Genomic DNA, 17,715 nt, shown 5'->3' with positions numbered 1-17,715 from the left:
TGTATTACTGCAAACATTGTAGGGCAAGGCTTGTTTCAAAGCTCCATCCTGTGTTTGTTTTGTTTTAAAGAAATTAGGTTATCTATTCATGCGTTCGTGAATAATTGAAGAAGTTTCTATTTATATCGCTTACATAAAATGTGTCATGATAAGTATACGTCGAGGCTCATTCTCTTTCTCATTTTTCTTGTTCTTCTCTCCATATTCATATACCAACTGTAAGTTCTTGATTTCGTCTCTTTTGTCTTCCCTTCTTTCTTCATTTACTCCGTGAGTCGTGCAATTCGATGTCTTATTCGATCCAAAGCAAGCATTTATGAGGGTTGTATTCCACTCTCGTGGATACTATTTCACACATTTTAAAGAAATAAAGAGCGAACTGTTTGCCGTGTAAACATATCTCTCCCCCTAGAAATATTGTCATCACATATTTTAGGTTGGGTTTTAAGTTGGAAGTAACTATCAAGATTATGTCACTGGTAATGCCATCAATATTTACAGCCTTCTTTCATTTTCTTATCGTAGAGGAAGATAAATATAATCTAGATTAAAACTAATTAAGTAGATACCAACATCGGGTGTTACAGTTCCCATGGTAATTACTCAATATTTCCAGATTAGTCTTGGGCAAAGGGTTACCAGGAATTATGACCACCTGCCCGTTATTTGCTGTAACGCGTTTTGAAGATTTTTAGGAGCGTTATATATTTTTTATTAATATTATTATTCTGAAATGCGAGTGGCATGTAGTTATTCGAGTTGACAAAGTAAAGCATTGTAAAATTTTGAAAAACACAACTTAAGTGTCTGAGGAGCATTGTTGTTGGTGCTGTTGTTGTTTTTGTTTTCGTTGTTTTTGTTTTGATGATAATGGTGATGATGACAATGATGATGATGATGGATGATCAAGATGATGATGGTGATAATGATGGTGTGAATCACAGTGTGATGATGGTGTGTAATGATAGTTTTGAAGGTCATCGTGATGGCGCTGTGTTATATGATGGTGACTCTAATCAGGGTCGGCAAGGGAGGAAATATTTAGCGACAAATCAGCCAGCCGGCGATTAAGCGGGGGGGGGGGGGGTATAAGGAGCACTATTTTAGTATTGCTCAAAACCCACCCCTCCCCCAGGGGGAGGGACCCGTCTTCTTTCCCCCCCCCCTTTTTTTATTTTAAAGTTAAATGTACCTGTTTTTGTAGCCAGGGGAGGCCCCACCCCTCTAGATCCGCCACTGAATTTATGATGATGGTGGTGATGGTGCACGATGGTTAGGATGGTGGTACTGGTACTAGTAGTAGTATCATCAGCTGGAGCAAGTAGTAGTAGTAGTAGTAGTAGTAGTAGTAGTGGTGGTAAAAGAAGAGTAAGAAGTAGAAGTAGTAGTAGCAGCAGTATCAACAGTATTAGTAGCAGCAGTAGAAGTAGTAGTAGTAGTAGTAGTAGTAGTAGTAGTAGTAGTAGTAGTAGTAGTAGTAGTAGTAGTAGTAGTAATAGAAGTAGTAGTATAATAATAGCAATAACTGATGTTTTGTTATTGATTATAGCTGTAGCGGCGGATAGTTGTAAAATAGTAGTACTTGTGATGATGAAACTTGAAATAACATGAATCAAGTTGCTTAACTGATATTTATCCGATGATTCTTTCAGATCGCTGATGTTCAGGAGATCATGTCCAAAGAAGCAGAGACAGTTTTTAAGAGAAGAAAACGAAGCACTACACAAATTACTGATAATAATGAGTTTAACTACACGGTATACCATACATTGGAAGAGGTGAGTTGAATAAGCGAGTTCGTAATTGCACAATGCGCATGCGCCAAAATTGGGAACGAATTTTCCAAAGGTCACATGAACAGAGAGCTGAGAGAGGAACTGTGCTGGCCTTTCCGTTGTGAATGATCATATCTGACACATCAGTCACCGAAAATCATTTCTGAATGTCGGAATTGGTTCTTTATAGTAAACTTTACTTGAATCTGGTCATCGGTAAAGTATTATCGGCTATCGTGATCCAAGTCCCCGGGGACTCGGATCCACGGACACTTTTACTCTGAAAAAAACATTTCCTAACTTCCAAAATTGTATCCACCAAAGCGCGCCTTTATGTTTAGACGTTGCTTAATGCATTTAGGTATTTTCTTCCATCTCAACTCAGAGTGATTATAGACGTTATTATTAAGGATAATATAGCTTAAGCTTTCCGGGGTTTTGAAGATAATGCTTCAAAACAAATCGACCAAGCTGTTTATTTCTTTATTCATGGTCTGTTTCTACTGTTTATCTATTTTCATTGCCAATCCTCGAAAACGAATTTGTTATGCATTTCACAGAGGAAAGTTTGCATAGGATAACTATATATATAATATATATATATATATATATATTATATATATATATATATATATCTCTCTCTCTCTCTCTCTCCCTCTCTCTCTCTCCCTCTCTCTCTCTCTCTCTCTCTCTCTCTCTATATATATATATATACGAATTATTTATTGGGCTTATTTTGCTTTCTAATGGATCCGTACAGTATGGCACAGCTTGAGGGGTCTGGCAGAGCCCCTGCCGGGGGTTCCGGGGCGGAGCCCCAGGTTGCTCTCGAGTTTATTTGACTTTCAAGAGAAAGTGTCTCTAAGAGAGAAAGAGAGGTTATTTCTTAAATGAAAAAAACTAAAGGACTCTTGAAATCAAATAGCCCTTTCATATCATTTTAGAAATAAACTCTAATACATCCCTTGATATTTAAATTGCACTGCTCCTACTATGTGCTTTTTTCACACTCACCCTGATCTATAAAAGGTGCTTTATTTATTTGATCATCAACAGAAACACAATTCTAGGCCACGAACTTTTTGAAGCGTGACCAGATTCAAAGTATGCTTGAATGGGGGCATTGGTGTATGTAGAAAAACAGGATTAATATCCCATGCAACGCTTCGAAATGTAAAAGAAGAATAAGAAAAATAAAGTTGAGATTCGACCTTTATGTCTAGACGTTGCTTAATGCATTTCGTATAGGTATTTTGTTCCATCTCAGAGTGATTATAGACGTTATTATTAAGGATAATGTAGTTTAAGCTTTCCGGGGTTTTGAAGATAATGCTTCAAAACAAATCGACCAAGCTGTTTATTTCTTTATTCATGGTCTGTTTCTAATGTTTATCTATTTTCATTGCCAACCCTCGAAAACGAATTTGTTATGCATTTCACAGAGGAAAGTTTGCATAGGATAACTATATATCTCTCTCTCTCTCTCTCTCTCTCTCTTTCTCCCTCTCTCTCTCTCTCTCTCTCCTCTCTCTCTCTCTCTCTCTCTATATATATATATATACGAATTATTTATTGGGCTTATTTTGCTTTCTAATGGATCCGTACAATATGGCACAGCTTGAGGGGTCTGGCAGAGCCCCTGCCGGGGGTTCCGGGGCGGAGCCCCAGGTTGCTCTCGAGTTTATTTGACTTTCAAGAAAAAGTATCTCTAAGAGAGAAGAGAGGTTATTTCTTAAATGAAAATAACTAAAGGACTCTTGAAATCAAATAGCCCTTTCATATCATTTCAGAAATAAACTCTAATACATCCCTTGATATTTAAATTGCACTGCTCCTACTGTGTGTTTTTTTCACACTCTCCCTGATCTATAAAAGGTGCTTTATTTATTTGATCATCAACAGAAATATAATTCTAGGCCACGAACTTTTCGAAACGTGACCAGATCCAAAGTATGCTTAAATGGGGTCATTGATATATGTAGAAAAAACAGGATTAAGATCCCATGCAATGCTTCGAAATGTAAAAGAAGAATAAGAAAAATAAAGTTGAGATTCGACCTTTATGTCTAGACGCTGCTTAATGCATTTCGTATAGGTATTATCCTTCATCTCAGAGTGATTATAGACGTCATTATATGGATAATAAAGATAAAGCTGTTCGGGTCTTTGAATATAATGCTTCAAACCAACACGACAAGCTGTTTATTTCTTTATTTAGGATCTGTTTCTACTGTTTATTCTATTTTCATTGTCAACCCTCGAAAACGAATTTATTATGTTTTTTTACGGAGGATGCTCAAAACTATCTAAAAACCCGGGGGAATATATTGTTGAGCAATTTAGTATGGCATCCAACAGGGGCGTAAATCCGTACCGAGGAGTGGGGGGGGGGGGATGATCGGCGATAGCCATCACATACTAGCACGAGCACACGCCCATACTAATTTACGCAGGCGCGCGCGATCGCGCACGCACAAACACACTTACACACTCGACTCTTAATCCTCGTCTGAATTTAGTCCCCCCCCCCCCCCCCCCCCCCCCCTCCCGCGCGAAGCGCGGAAGCTTTTACGTTTCATTAAATCATTAGAAAAAGAAGACGATTCGTTGTACCGTTCTCGACTTTTAATCCTCATCTGAATTCAGTTTTTACTGTCCCCCATCCCGCGCAAAGCGCGGAAGCTTTTACGTTTCATTAAATCATTAGAGAATGAAGACGATTCGTTGTACCGTTCTCGACTCTTAATTTCATTAAAAAGGGGGTGGGTTTTTTTTTCTCTCTCTTTGGACTCCTGAGAAATGTAAAAAGGGGGTTATAAAATATCTTGAATATCATAGAAAAATTGATCAAATCCCGGGATCAAATTCCTGAAATTCCTGCTAGCTTTGAAAGCTCATTCAGGATCATTTCATTTTGAAAAGTAAAAACATTGGCCCCCAGTCCCTCTCGATCGACTAGAGCTCACCTGAAATTGGGGGGGGGGTGGTACATTTAGCAGTGTTCCGGATTTGGGGGTGGGGGTCTCCAAGGCAGGAAAAGCCAGCGAAAAGCCGGCGAAAGGGGGATTCAGAAATGTTGGCAGTCCTGAGATAGGGGGGGGGGTGCTTTCAAAGGGAGGGAACGAGCATACGCGTACCCTAAATAACAATGAGTGGGGGGAGCCGGGCATCTACTGTACATGATTGCACTTTTTAAGTGACTCGCGCGCTGGCGCACTTTACGTCTGGGCTAAAATAGTACCTTGCAAAATAACGAAAAATTATTCTGAAGTTTATGAAGTGCTTGTTCGCGCACGTCGCGCAACTATTCTTAATGATAGTGACATACTGTATACGTGTAGGCTATACAGTTATACATACATTAAAAAAACAAACTAATTTCTCATGCATTATGCTGAAATTGAAACAATCACATTTTTTTCTTCTTCTTCTTTTTCCTTTTTTTCCTCTCTTTTTTTTTTGTAATATCAGGAGGGGATGTTTGTACAGGCCATCCCCCATAATTCAAGCCAGGGTGATGCAGCCCCCCCCCCCCCCTTCCCCAGGATTTACGCCCCTGGCAGCCAAAATGTAGGATTTTCGCTTAATATTGCAAGAGCACTCTTTTTGTATCTTCTTTTTTTGTCCAATTTTGGAGGGAATTTTTAGCGGCGACTCAGCCAGCCGGTGAATAATCGGGGGGGGGGGGGGGGGGGGGGGGGAAGAGAGCACTCTTTTTTTCACAATTCGTGAGATTAAAAAAAAAAAACTTTTGTTGTTGTTGTGGTCAGGGGGTGGGGAGGCCGGGCTCGTCGCCCCCCCCCCCCCCCCCCCCCCCCCGTGGAACCGCGCCTGGACTTACACCACGAGGAATATACTCCTCGTGATCCGAATCTCCCTCTATGAGTGATGATTTTAACACGTAAGGGGGACTCGGACTACGAGGAATATATAAACAGTTTTATAGTGTTTAGAGTCATATTATTTGATACCTAGACTGGTGTTAAATGAATATTTGCTGTAATAGTTTATCACTAACATCAAAAGAATCTGACTAAAAACACAACTGTTTATATATTCCTCGTGGTGCGAGTCCCCCTTGCGTGTTAAGATCATCAAATTTCCCATAGGACGGGACTTACACCACGAGGAATATACTCCTGGTTGATTGATTGATTGATTAAATGATTTTTATTCGCCATGCTTCCAACATAGTTACAACAATATACAAGAATAACAGATTTAAAAAAATTAAGTCAGCTTGGACAAGGATAGCCCACGAAAGCTCGAGAGCTATTTTCAGTGGGGTCCCCAACAGTCATGTACAAAATAAATGAGTTAAAGTAGTAAATAATTACAGACAGATATTAAGCAAAAAACTTATTAAAGATGATAACATCATTACTGTTTTATTTATAGATTCGCCCTAGCAAGTAGACACGCCATGGCCATGCCGTAGAGCGGTTCTATGGCGAACGTACGTCGGGTGTACGGTAGCCTTGCGTTTTATATACTCCAGGGGTAAAGCGGTAGCATCAGTTTGGCCGCACGGTCGCCGTATTGTCCCCCTTCGGCCGCCTTGCGGCTATACCTTGCGTCTGCCTTAGTATTTGTCAACAAGCTACGGATGCCGCCTAAGGCGACCATGCGTCATCACTTCAAAGGCCGTACGGCAGTCGCAAATATTCTGTCTCAACAATTCGAAATACGCCGCGCGGCTACCCTTACATAATTATATGTGACCGCGACCGTATGTGACCGTGGGAATGCTGCGGCGGTCCTATAATTGCTATTGACCGTAAATATTTTAGACCGCACGGCCGCCGCGGCAAATGTGACCTAGGCATAAACAATGAAGGACGAACGCACATTTTCACGTAGCCCTATGTACATTACGCAGAGCGTACGAGTGAACGGGTAAGTTTATGTTCATGTGACCTATGACACGTTGACGTCATACGACTCCAGTGGCTATTTACGAACTCGCTTATTATTTATTTCTCTCTCTCTCTCTCTCTGTCTCTCCTCTCCTCTTCTCTCCTTTCCTCTTCTCTCCTCTCTCTTCCTTCTCCTCTCACCCTCTCTGTCCCTCTCTCTCTCTCTCTTCCTCTCCCCCTATCCCTCCACTTATCTCCCCTTTCTCTCTCTCTCTCTCTCTCTCTCACTCTCTCTCTCTCTCCCTCGCTCCCTTCTCCTCTTACCCCTCTATCTCCTTCTCTCTCTCCTCTCTCCCTTCCTCTTGCAGACCACTTTGATTGGCTACTGTTAAATATACTATGTCCTTTTTGCATCCAACATCAAATTATGTAGAACTTTGCAGCAATTATGAATATGTCATTTTTGTCCTATCTGTGAAATGTAAACGTTGGCAGTGTCCTAATATTCAAATTATGCAAGGAAACCCGTTTACTTGCTAGACTTCACTGTCAGAAACTATTGATTGACTGACTGGCTTTTTTCTTCTTTTGTAATAGCATACATAAAATGAGCTGTAAAGGGTACATGAGCATTTGTCAATAACCTACTTCTTGTAATGGCCAAAATTAAACTGATAGAATCTTTGCGCAGCATAAAACGTACGACCATTGAGTACAATGGTCTGAAAATCTGACTATTACTTACTTTGGCTCTTATCTATAGCTCTTAAGTCGATTCGACAAAAACTAATAGCCGTTATTTTCCCACTTACAGACATTTTCAAAGCCCCTCTCCCCCGCCCCCCCCCCCTTTTTTTTTTTTTAGTGAAGTTCTCAATAAGTATTTTCTTCCCAAATGCTGTTGGAATTTAACGTTTACATTTTTTGGCCTGCAAATGGGACATAGTATCTTTAAAAAGCATCGTGCTTAATTTTTTTTAAATTTCATCCCATACGAAATTATGTAGGAAGATGTTTCCTCGAGAGCCAAAAGCTAGATTACTCCTAATTGGTTCTGTCTTTTTGTTTAATTTTCCAGATTTATAAATGGATTACAGATACAGCGAACGAGAATTACATGATAGCAAGTCGGGAGCAGCTATCAACATCACACGAAGGCCGCCCTGTCACAGCTATCAAAGTAATTAAACTACTTTGGAATCAATTTTGTCAATTATGTATAATTTATATTCTTTTTTTCTTTTCACAAAAATGTATTAAAATGATATTCAATTGATTGATTTTTATACAACCACACTCCACTACTGGACATCGTTGTTGCGAGCCAATTTGTGGCTAGTATAGGGGATTGAAAATGGGCCTCCCCTAAAGGAGTTTGGATTTTAGTTTTTAATTTTGCTGTAAATGAGTCATATTCAAATTGATTATGATGTTCAGGTGGACCACACTATACCGGGATTTCCCCTACTTCCTTCTCACTATAAATCAATTATTGCAATAAAACGATGCAATATGGAATCTAATCTCGTACAGTGCCAAATTACATTCTCGTGGTAATTTCAGAAATCGGTTTATATGAGTTGAACGTGATAGCAAATCAAATCGATTCGAACCAACATCAGATTTAATGATTGTGATGCAGTTTTTTCCATCCCTCCATCTTAAAAGCTATTAATCTATCAATTTATATATATTGAATATAATACCAAATCATATCGAACCAAAAGCAGATTGAATGATTGTGAAAGTTTTTCTTCATCTCTCTACCTAGCTTGTAATTATGTTGAATATAATAACAATCTAATCAAAGCCAATATCAGATTGAATGAATTTGACGAAATTTTTTTTTTCATCTCCCCATCAAGCTTGGTGCACCCGGTAACCAGGGCAACAAGCCTATAGCCTACATCCAAGGTGGTATCCATGCTCGGGAGTGGGTCAGCCCAGCTACCATGATGGGACTCGTCAAACAAGTAATTTACAGATTAAAACCTTTAATACGAAACTATATTATCCTTTTTTAACATGCAATGTGAGGCGCGATGGCGCGATGGCTCAGTGGTAGAGCAGTGGTCTCGTAATTGGGACAGGTCCCGGGTTCGAAACCAAGTGGATGCGCCAGTGCCCTCTGGTAAGGCATTAATCCTCATTACCGGGTCACTCGGAGAGGACTTCAAGCCGTCAGTCCCCTGGTTGAATACTTACAAGCATACACATGCTTTCTTAGCAATCAGGTAAATCAAACCAACCAACCAAAATATTTATATGAACTCTTGATGACCGAGATTCAAAATGTTTTTTTCTTTCTATTTGCCCCCCCCCCCCAAGGTTTTCAACATTACGCCAATGGTCATAATGAGCATAAAATGTCAATGATGTGAAAAATAAAAATGCGACTCTTGGTCTCTTGCATTAAGTCATATAGTATACGTTTATTTTAAATCTTAAACAATTGGATTTAAAAGAGGACCTAGAAAAATGAATTTAATACAACTTACTTGCCGTTGACATAATATTACGTTACATAGTAAAAACATAAATACGATTTGTTACAATATTTTTTGATGTCTTATTACAGTGTATGACAAAAGGTGATAAGCTGTAAAAAAAAATGGAATAACACCAAGCATTTCCTTTTTCTTTTTGTCTTTTTAATTTTACTTTCCTTTTTCATTGATCTCTCATAGCTTATCGATGGATACAACACAAATGATAAAGTTAAAGCAATGTTGGATACATTTGACTGGTATATTGTACCTGTATTAAACCCCGACGGATACTCATACACATGGACAAACGTAAGTCTAATCATCTTATTCATTTTTAAAAAATCCTTAATCGTAATCCTTATCGTGAATTTTCAATTCCGATAATCTTCTTGTTCTTCTCTCTTATTTCATCTTTATTCATTTTCTTCTTCTTTCACCTTCTTATTCTTCTTCTTCTTCTTCTTCTTCTTCTTCTTCTCTCTTATTTCTTTATTTTTCCTGCTTTATAAAACCTATATTTTTCTAAAGGGTTTTCAGTTTATTTCTTTACCTGTTGACTTTATAGTCTATTTCTCCCATTTTCTATGTCTATTCCTCGTATTCTAACTTGATTCCATCACAACCCTCGTATTACAAGTCTATATTATCAGTTTGTGCATCTTATTCTGATTTTACTGATTATTTAGTCTCGCTGATATCTCATAGGCCTATGATTTTAATATTTTTCACCATGACTTATTTCTGTTTAAAGTCATTTCTAGTCCCTGAATATCCCAGCAATTAAATTTCGCCCTCATAATGATATCATCGTCCCGTTCGTTTTACCTAATGATAAGTTCAGTTGAAGCACTAATGAACATTTGTAGACATATAATGTAGAATATGACCATTAATGCATTTCTGTGAAGTATTTGCATTGAACTCGTGATCCAAATTAGCTCTTTGCTTACATCCAGAACATACGTGTATGCAATTTCATTCATATCGCTACAGGGTCTTTGCCTTAAAGTCAGATACGGCACCTAATATAAGCAGAAATATTTATCTCTCCTTTTTTTTTTCTCTCTCTCTCTCTCTATCCTTATTTCTCTCTCTCTCTCTCTCCCTCTCTTCCTCCCTCTCTCTCTCTCTCTCTCTCTGTCTCTCTCTCTCTCTCTCTGTCTCTCTCTCTGTCTCTCTCTTGTTTCTAATTTTCTCTGTTCATACTCTTTCTCTCTCTTTCTCTAACTCTCTCGATCACTCTTTCGAATTTTCATTTTCTCTCCCCCTCTCTCCCTCTTTCTTCTCCTTTTATTCAACTCTCCTCATACTTTATCATCTCTTTCTCTCCCATCCTCTCTCTCTCTAAGCAAATAAATGTCCCTTAATTTGTTACCTACGTCAAGTATATGTTATTTTTAAGTTTTTCAATTACTTAGTATATCACAAAAAAATTCTGTCTACTCGAAATCCTCAATTGAAATGTCGAAAATATCCGCCTCTCTTTGCATAGAAAATCAGTCACGGCGCTGGTCTATTATTGCCTCACGTCCGGGAAAGAGTATATTCACGTACCCGGATGTTCCATAGCAAACATGTGCAGAGTGATACGATTTTCTGCATATTTTTGTTTCAAAGGCTGAAAAGTCTAATAAATTATAATTCTATGTACAATTCTTTACCTTCCTCTAGTACTTCATAGTATTAATGTCAATTCCCCCTTTTAAAAATTATGACATATACATGCCAACGATGTGCTATTAGTCGATATTTTCACCATGTAATTTTTGTTTTGGTGTTGAAATCGGCCCAGGCACGGAGTGAACAGTAGCTGTCTACCCATGCACAGTTCATTACCATACACTACAGCGATCTCCCGATGGTTTCTTCTTCCTTTTTCCCCATGTCTTTCGCCTTCCTTGGCCCTGAAGATCCTTCATCTACCAATTCTGACACCGGTAGTCAGGAGCAAGTCTTTGTTAGTTGTTTTTCTTAGCTGGCAACGTCGCTTTCATTCTCTTGCAATTGCCGATAAACATATAACTAGCGCACGTACGTTCCATCACAAGCAAGCAGCGCCTAGAGCAGCGGCTTGGTCTTACCTCCCGATTCTGCTCGCTTCACGAACGTTCATGCAAGAGCCGCGTCACTCGCCAAAATATTATAGAGGAAGCGCGCTTGCATGATCTCGTTCAAGTTTGACATTTTACAACATAAAATGTTTAACTGGTACTGTATCCTTTTTTGAGGCAGTCACACACATCTATGATAAGTACTATCATAGTTCTAGACCTATTCGTTTTACAAAACTGCTCCTGTACCTTATCTGATGACAATATATATGCATCCGCCTATTCATACGTGCACGATTTAACTTTAATTCCTAAGCTGTAAACTCGTCTTAAATCTCTACCAAATAGGTGAATATGAGGATATAAAAACAAATCAGCGACTGGAAAATGTTGCTTCGTTATTCTTCATTCAAATGAAAACAGAAAATCCATCAAATATACTCCTTAACAACAACAAATCTAAGCTCTGACAGGATAGCATTTACGTAGGGATATCACTGCCATTCACTCTTACTTAGCCCACGACTCCCGTTCGTGACGTCACGGATAGAGGCCCGACTCTACGTGCACTTCCGGGTTTCAGACTTTCAGATATTTTGGTAGAGTTTACCTGAATAAATTCATTATTCTAAACTTGTTTTGTCGGGTGGACACCATTTGGTGTTATTATGGGGGTTAAAAGCTTTCTATTTATGTAATTATCTCAGTATTTGGGATTGTCTTAGAGTATCAGCTTTAAACGTTTTTTTTTCTTTTTACCTTCACTGTTCAAAACTGCAGGACCGTATGTGGCGTAAAAACAGACGCAAGCCTGACGGAAACGTTTGCACAGGAATCGACCTCAACAGAAATTATGCCTATGAATGGGGAGGTAAGTTCAAGAGATGTTTCATGTGAAATGTTTCGCACGAGGCGTTATTCGATTGCGCTATAACTGTGCTAATCGAGCCTCTAAGTGTAACAACTGCGTACACATGCACTTATTTCATAGCAAAGTTTGCACAATTTTTTAGCATTCAATTTCTGAACGATATCACTCTGATCAATGGCGCATCGGTGACGACACCCGTCTTTGACGCATTCCTACGTCAGCGATCAAGCCTCGTGTGCAATGAGCCTTATATTGCATGATGCCCATGAAGGATATTCTGGCATATAAAAACATATGACAGGCCGAGGCGCAGCCCCAGGCCACCGACGCAACCCCTTGACGCAGGGGTGAAATTTTACACAGCTACCAAAAGGTTTTGGGGCTTGTCTGGAGAAGAAAAAAAAAGTACCCCACCAATAATTTATTTGATTATACATTTCAAATCATACTTGAAAAAGTGGCGTTTCCACCTCGGCTGCCATTAAGTCAAATAAAATGTAATTAGTTTGCATTTAATCATATTTAATTTATTTTTATTGAATTGGATATAGGCTAAGATGAGTCAAACTGAATCAAATTGAATTGTATTAAGGCATTTAAATGGTTAATGTTTGGAATTCAGTTCAACTGATTTAAAACTGAACTAAATTGAATGAAGTGAGTTTAAAATGTTGTTGTCTATCCCTCAGGTGATGGAGCTAGCCCAGTGAGCTGCAGTGAGACCTACCGGGGTCCTAGCCCACTATCGGAGCCGGAGCACGAGGGTGTAACCAGCTTTCTTCTTGAAAAACAACAAACCAATGGTGTTCATCTCTTCTTGGATGTTCACAGCTACGGACAGTACTGGCTCTACCCATGGGGCTACACGGGCTCGAAAACTGTCCCCCTGCCCGATAGACGCGATCTGGTAGATAACAATTGAATTCTTCCTTTGTTTTCTTAGTATTTTGTGTTTGTATTTGTCACCAAAACATTTCAAAGCTACGTAGAATTTGATGAAAATAATATATATTTATATATACAGTGCGTCCCAGAAAAAACGAAACCGAGAATTATCGATGTTTTATCATAACTTAATCACATTTATAATTGATAAATGACACATTATTTGGAAAGCTTAGATCCTCCTCTTTATTTTGATGTACCTCATATAATACACATTTCACGCATGAGTGATTAAAATGAATTTGAAGAGAGGAAACCAAAAAGTCATTTGGCGGACGGTATCTGAATTTCAAGATAAAAATCACATTTCTAGAAAGTTGAGTTTCTGCCCTTTCATATGACACCTCAATCAGGAAAAATGAGCAAGGAATGACAAAGTTCTGTTTGTTTAAAGTGGTGCTTGCATATCCATAATTTTATCAAACGAATTCGTTTTCACTGGGTGCCTACCGTAGCAATAAACAGAGATGACAAAAGACTTAACTCCATTTCGTTGACAATCAGCCGTAGACGAAATTCACATATTCACATATTATGACTACAGTTGTAAAAATAATTATATTTTGCTTCTGCACTAACTATCTATCACATTTCTTTCCTATATTGTCGCTTTCTTCCATTATGTTTTTTTTTTTTGTTCCCATGCATACTCATTATGTCTGTATGTCTGTCTCTCTTTCTGTCTCTGTGTCTGTCTCTCTCTCTCTCTTTCTCCCTCCCCCTCCCCCTCTCTCCCTCTCTCTCTCTCTCTGCCTTTTGACCGCATCGTATTTCAAGTTCGCACAGCGGACTATCTCCATGTAATTAGATATCTACAAGCGATAGTTGCCACTCTTTAATCCAAATTTTAATTTCTTCATATTCCTCGCAGCAACTTATGTGTTTTGCACTCAGCACTTACACTAATTGTAGATGTATTTTTCTCTTCACTGACATGTACCGTAATTAGAGTGTAAGCGCTTATCCCCAGAAGTGTAGTCAATACTCCGAAAGCACTTTAGCGCTAACCCTTTTTTTCATCCAGGCCTGTCAAATTGCAAAATTATGAGTTTGTTCCCCCTTCATAATGTTAAGTTAAACAAAGAGGTAAAATGAGACTAAAACATTTGTACGAAATACGAGTGTGACAGCCTATATTCTCAATTTCGCTGGGTTTTCATAAAGCCTGCCCTATACCTGAAGAAAGTATATGAGCAATTTTTGTTTTAATTATTTCGACAGCGGTCCCTAGCAATGGCTGCCGAAGATGCTATTACAGCTAAACATGGTATGGACTACTTTGTCGGAGAATCAGGACCCGATTTTTGTAAGTTCACTTTAAAAATGTTTCAAATTTTTTTTCCCGTCTCCTTTTATAAAAGGAATCCCTTATTGAGAAGGAATCTCCTATTGAGCAGTGTACATTTTTTGTGGTGTAAGGGAGCAAAGAAAAGCACAGAATGCCACACGCCCCCAACCAAATGAAAATGAAGAAAAATGATTTAAAAGAGAGAGAGAGAGAGAGAGAGAGAGAGAATGAGAGAATGAGAGAGAGACAGATACAGACAGACAGAGACACAGACACAGACACAGAGAGAGACAGACAGAGACAGACAGAGACAGAGAGAGAGAGACAGAGACAGAGAGAGAGACAGACAGACAGAGAGAGAGAGACCGAGCCCAGAGAGAGAGAGAGAGTGTGTATAAGTTGTTTTTATTATATAATGTTTTTCAAAAAGAAATATATACTTTCTAGTATGAATGAATGCACTGACTAAAGTTTACTTTTGATGTCAAATAAAACGCAGTGGCAAATCCATGATGTAATTATCTGAGCGGGGTGCACAGGTGTCGAAAGATGTTAACGAGCCCCCCCCCCCCCCCCCCCCCCCTCTAGTTCTTAATTTCCTGGGAGCATTTAGTCTTCTTTTGTTTTAATCCCCGGAAAAAAAGCAAGACAAATACAAAAAGAATTTAGCTTAGTTTATTTTCAGATATATTAATTTGTCACCAAATAATATGACAAGCGAAAAAAGAAATATTTAATAAAAATTGTTTAGAAAGAGTAAACATAAATGAATAGATACAGTGAAAAGAAATACATGCAAATACGAAAATGATTCTGAATTTCGACAGGAGCATAGGCCTACTTAGTACTATACAATATTTGTTCTGTAATAAATGTGTGGAGAAAATTTGTTTTGGCCGGGGCATGTGCCCCTCCGCCCCCCCCCCCTCCCCTTCATCCACCACTTAAACAGGACATTCAACACAATTTGTAAATGTCAGACAGATCAAATATGAACTCACATCTTTTCTAATGGTGAGGGTGTATTGAAGGGCAGCAGGTGGACAACAAACAAAGATCTGTTCAACGATACATGACTCGTAGGAAATTGATACTGATAATAATGACATCATTATGTTATACGAGAACTTAACCTTCCCCAGAAAGAATACGATGGCCGTTTCAATTTTTCACTTGCTAGATCATAAATGAATGTACATGTACTGAAAAAGAAATGTCAATGCAGAAGCTGTCGGGACCACACTTCTAATTCTATAATCTTAGATTTTAAAACACACTTTGGAGGGATCAAACCCACACATTGCGTGCGACTGAGAAGAATTATTGACGCAATTCGGCCTATATGAGCACTGTCTTAGTGACCCAACATTGGATGGGGTAAAGAGGGTATCGCCAGACCGATCATTGCAAACTTTTTAGTACAAACCTGAGCATAGACGTGTACAAAAGTGTTTTTATGGTGATGTCGGTGTTATTGCTGCTATTTTTCGCTTAGCAGAGATCTTTAGACATAATTATGCCTCTGACAATGATAATTTGGGTTGATCGAATTTCAGGATATCAAATTATTATCAGTCAGCGTAGCAGGAGAAGGGTTCTAGGACATTAACCCCCGAAAAATCCCCCCCCCCGAGAACAATAACCTCCCCGGAAAATAACACCCCAAGGACAACCATCCCCCGAGGACAATTACCCCCTTGGAAAATCGCCCCTACCCCCCCCCCCCCCCTATCCCCCTCGGGGACAATTACCCCCCGAAAAAAAATCTGTTTTTATTAAAACAAAATCAGGGTAGGGATCATCGTCCACGGGGGCAGTTTACCGGGGATAATTATCCGGGGTTGATTGTCCAGATACGCAGGAGAGGTTGTTAGGAGAGGATGTAGAAATGTGACATCCCCTCCCCCCTCCCCCCCCCCCCCCTCCCCTCCGTTTGAATAACTTAGCCTACGTGGCAAATTTAAAAAAGTGATGACCGTTTTTAGATATTTTTATTTTTGCTTTATTGGCGAGAAGAAAAGGCTTTTTCAGCGAGTTTGAAAGTCCGACGACCGGTTTTTGACTTTTTCATAGTATCCCTATAGCTTTTTTTTCTTTCATTATAACTTCATAACTTGTGGGGGGATTCGACAGCCCCATCCGAAACCTACATCAAAAATTGTCTAGTGACTCCCCCTGTTACCAGCCTCCTCCTTCTCCCCCCCCCCCCTTCCTCTCCCCCCCCCCCCCCCTCCCCCTCTAATGAAAAACAAAGAAAAACACATATATATGTGCTGCTCGAGCTAGACTTGAGTTCATATTTGACGGTGTCACAATACCCTTTTCTTCCAGATCCGGCAGCTGGTGCGAGCGAGGACTGGGGCTACGGGGCACTGGGCGCCAAGTACACGTACGTAATCGAACTCAGGGACGAGGGGAAATACGGCTTCTTACTACCAGAGACGGAGATCAAATACACGGTGGAAGAGATGTTCGAAGCACTCCTGGTGGTCGGCGAGCGCCTCATCTCCGAGTTCGGATCATGATCGTGGCAGTCTTCCTTTGCGTGCCGTGCGACAGCATAACACCGAATCATCTTAATTAATACAGAGCAGTTACAATCTTTTGGGAGGGTTTAAAGTAGGGATCACTTCATTTTGATTTGAATCCATTGCAAAATCATTTTTTAGCCTATTCTCCACTTTAAAGTAATGGTTGCATAACTCCTATGAAAGTGGGTTCCACTTTTATTCTTTAGTTTTGATAATATGGATTTCCACTCCAAATAAAGTAATCTGTACGTATTATTATGGCTCCCCAGAAAGTGGAAGTTTTTACTCCTGTACATTTAGAGAGACTTCACGTCTGCCGCACGCGAAGACGAACTGCTGAGGGAGCAAAATCGGGGTGATGGCGACAGGATCGTGGGGGGGGGGGGGGGGGGGGCGTGTTCCAGACTGTTGATGAAATAAATATTGTTGACTTTCCAACCTCAGTCATGATCCTTAAATCCCATAAATCAGAGGCAGCAACTACTCTCCAGCTGTCGGACTCATCATACCTCAATTTTAACATGGATCAGGACCCTGTTTCACAAAACTTGTTTTCAATATTAACAAGTTACAACAAATTATATAAGCTGTACTGAAATCCCTGTATCCGCTCGGTAGGGAACAAATTCATTCTAAGATTCCGGGAGTTGTTATTTGTAATGATTTTCTATGAAACAGGTGTCAGACCTAGTATTTGATGCCTAAAGGTTCTGGTGCTCTTTACAGAATGCTGAATTTCAGAAATCTATGCTGCACATAACACATGGGGATTAAAAACCCAAAGCAGGGAGAAAAATCATATTTCTGTGGCCTAAGCATCGGATTAATTATTTGAGTACCCTGATTACACAGACTTTTGAGAAATCCCCTCTTGGACGATTTCATTGGCATTGAACACCGCCTTGGAGA

General features: G+C 39.5%; 1 protein-coding gene across 1 annotated transcript; it reads left to right on the top strand.

Annotated features, from left to right (window-relative positions):
- Positions 1–1,621: 1,621 nt before the first annotated feature.
- LOC105440282 (carboxypeptidase B-like) lies at positions 1,622–17,190 on the top strand. The gene is made up of 8 exons (XM_030998352.1): positions 1,622–1,778; positions 7,710–7,811; positions 8,497–8,604; positions 9,319–9,429; positions 11,952–12,042; positions 12,732–12,949; positions 14,209–14,293; positions 16,607–17,190. Exons 1-8 carry the CDS (start codon positions 1,674–1,676, stop codon positions 16,798–16,800), a joined length of 1,014 nt encoding a protein of 337 aa, XP_030854212.1. The 5' UTR covers positions 1,622–1,673; the 3' UTR covers positions 16,801–17,190.
- The last annotated feature ends 525 nt before the right edge of the window (positions 17,191–17,715 follow it).

Source organism: Strongylocentrotus purpuratus, unplaced genomic scaffold, assembly GCF_000002235.5.
Source record: "Strongylocentrotus purpuratus isolate Spur 01 unplaced genomic scaffold, Spur_5.0 spur5_scaffold_5, whole genome shotgun sequence".
NCBI lineage: Eukaryota > Metazoa > Echinodermata > Echinoidea > Camarodonta > Strongylocentrotidae > Strongylocentrotus > Strongylocentrotus purpuratus.
The sequence above is the reverse complement of the archived record's forward strand: the minus strand, read 5'-3'. Positions and strand labels throughout refer to the sequence as shown.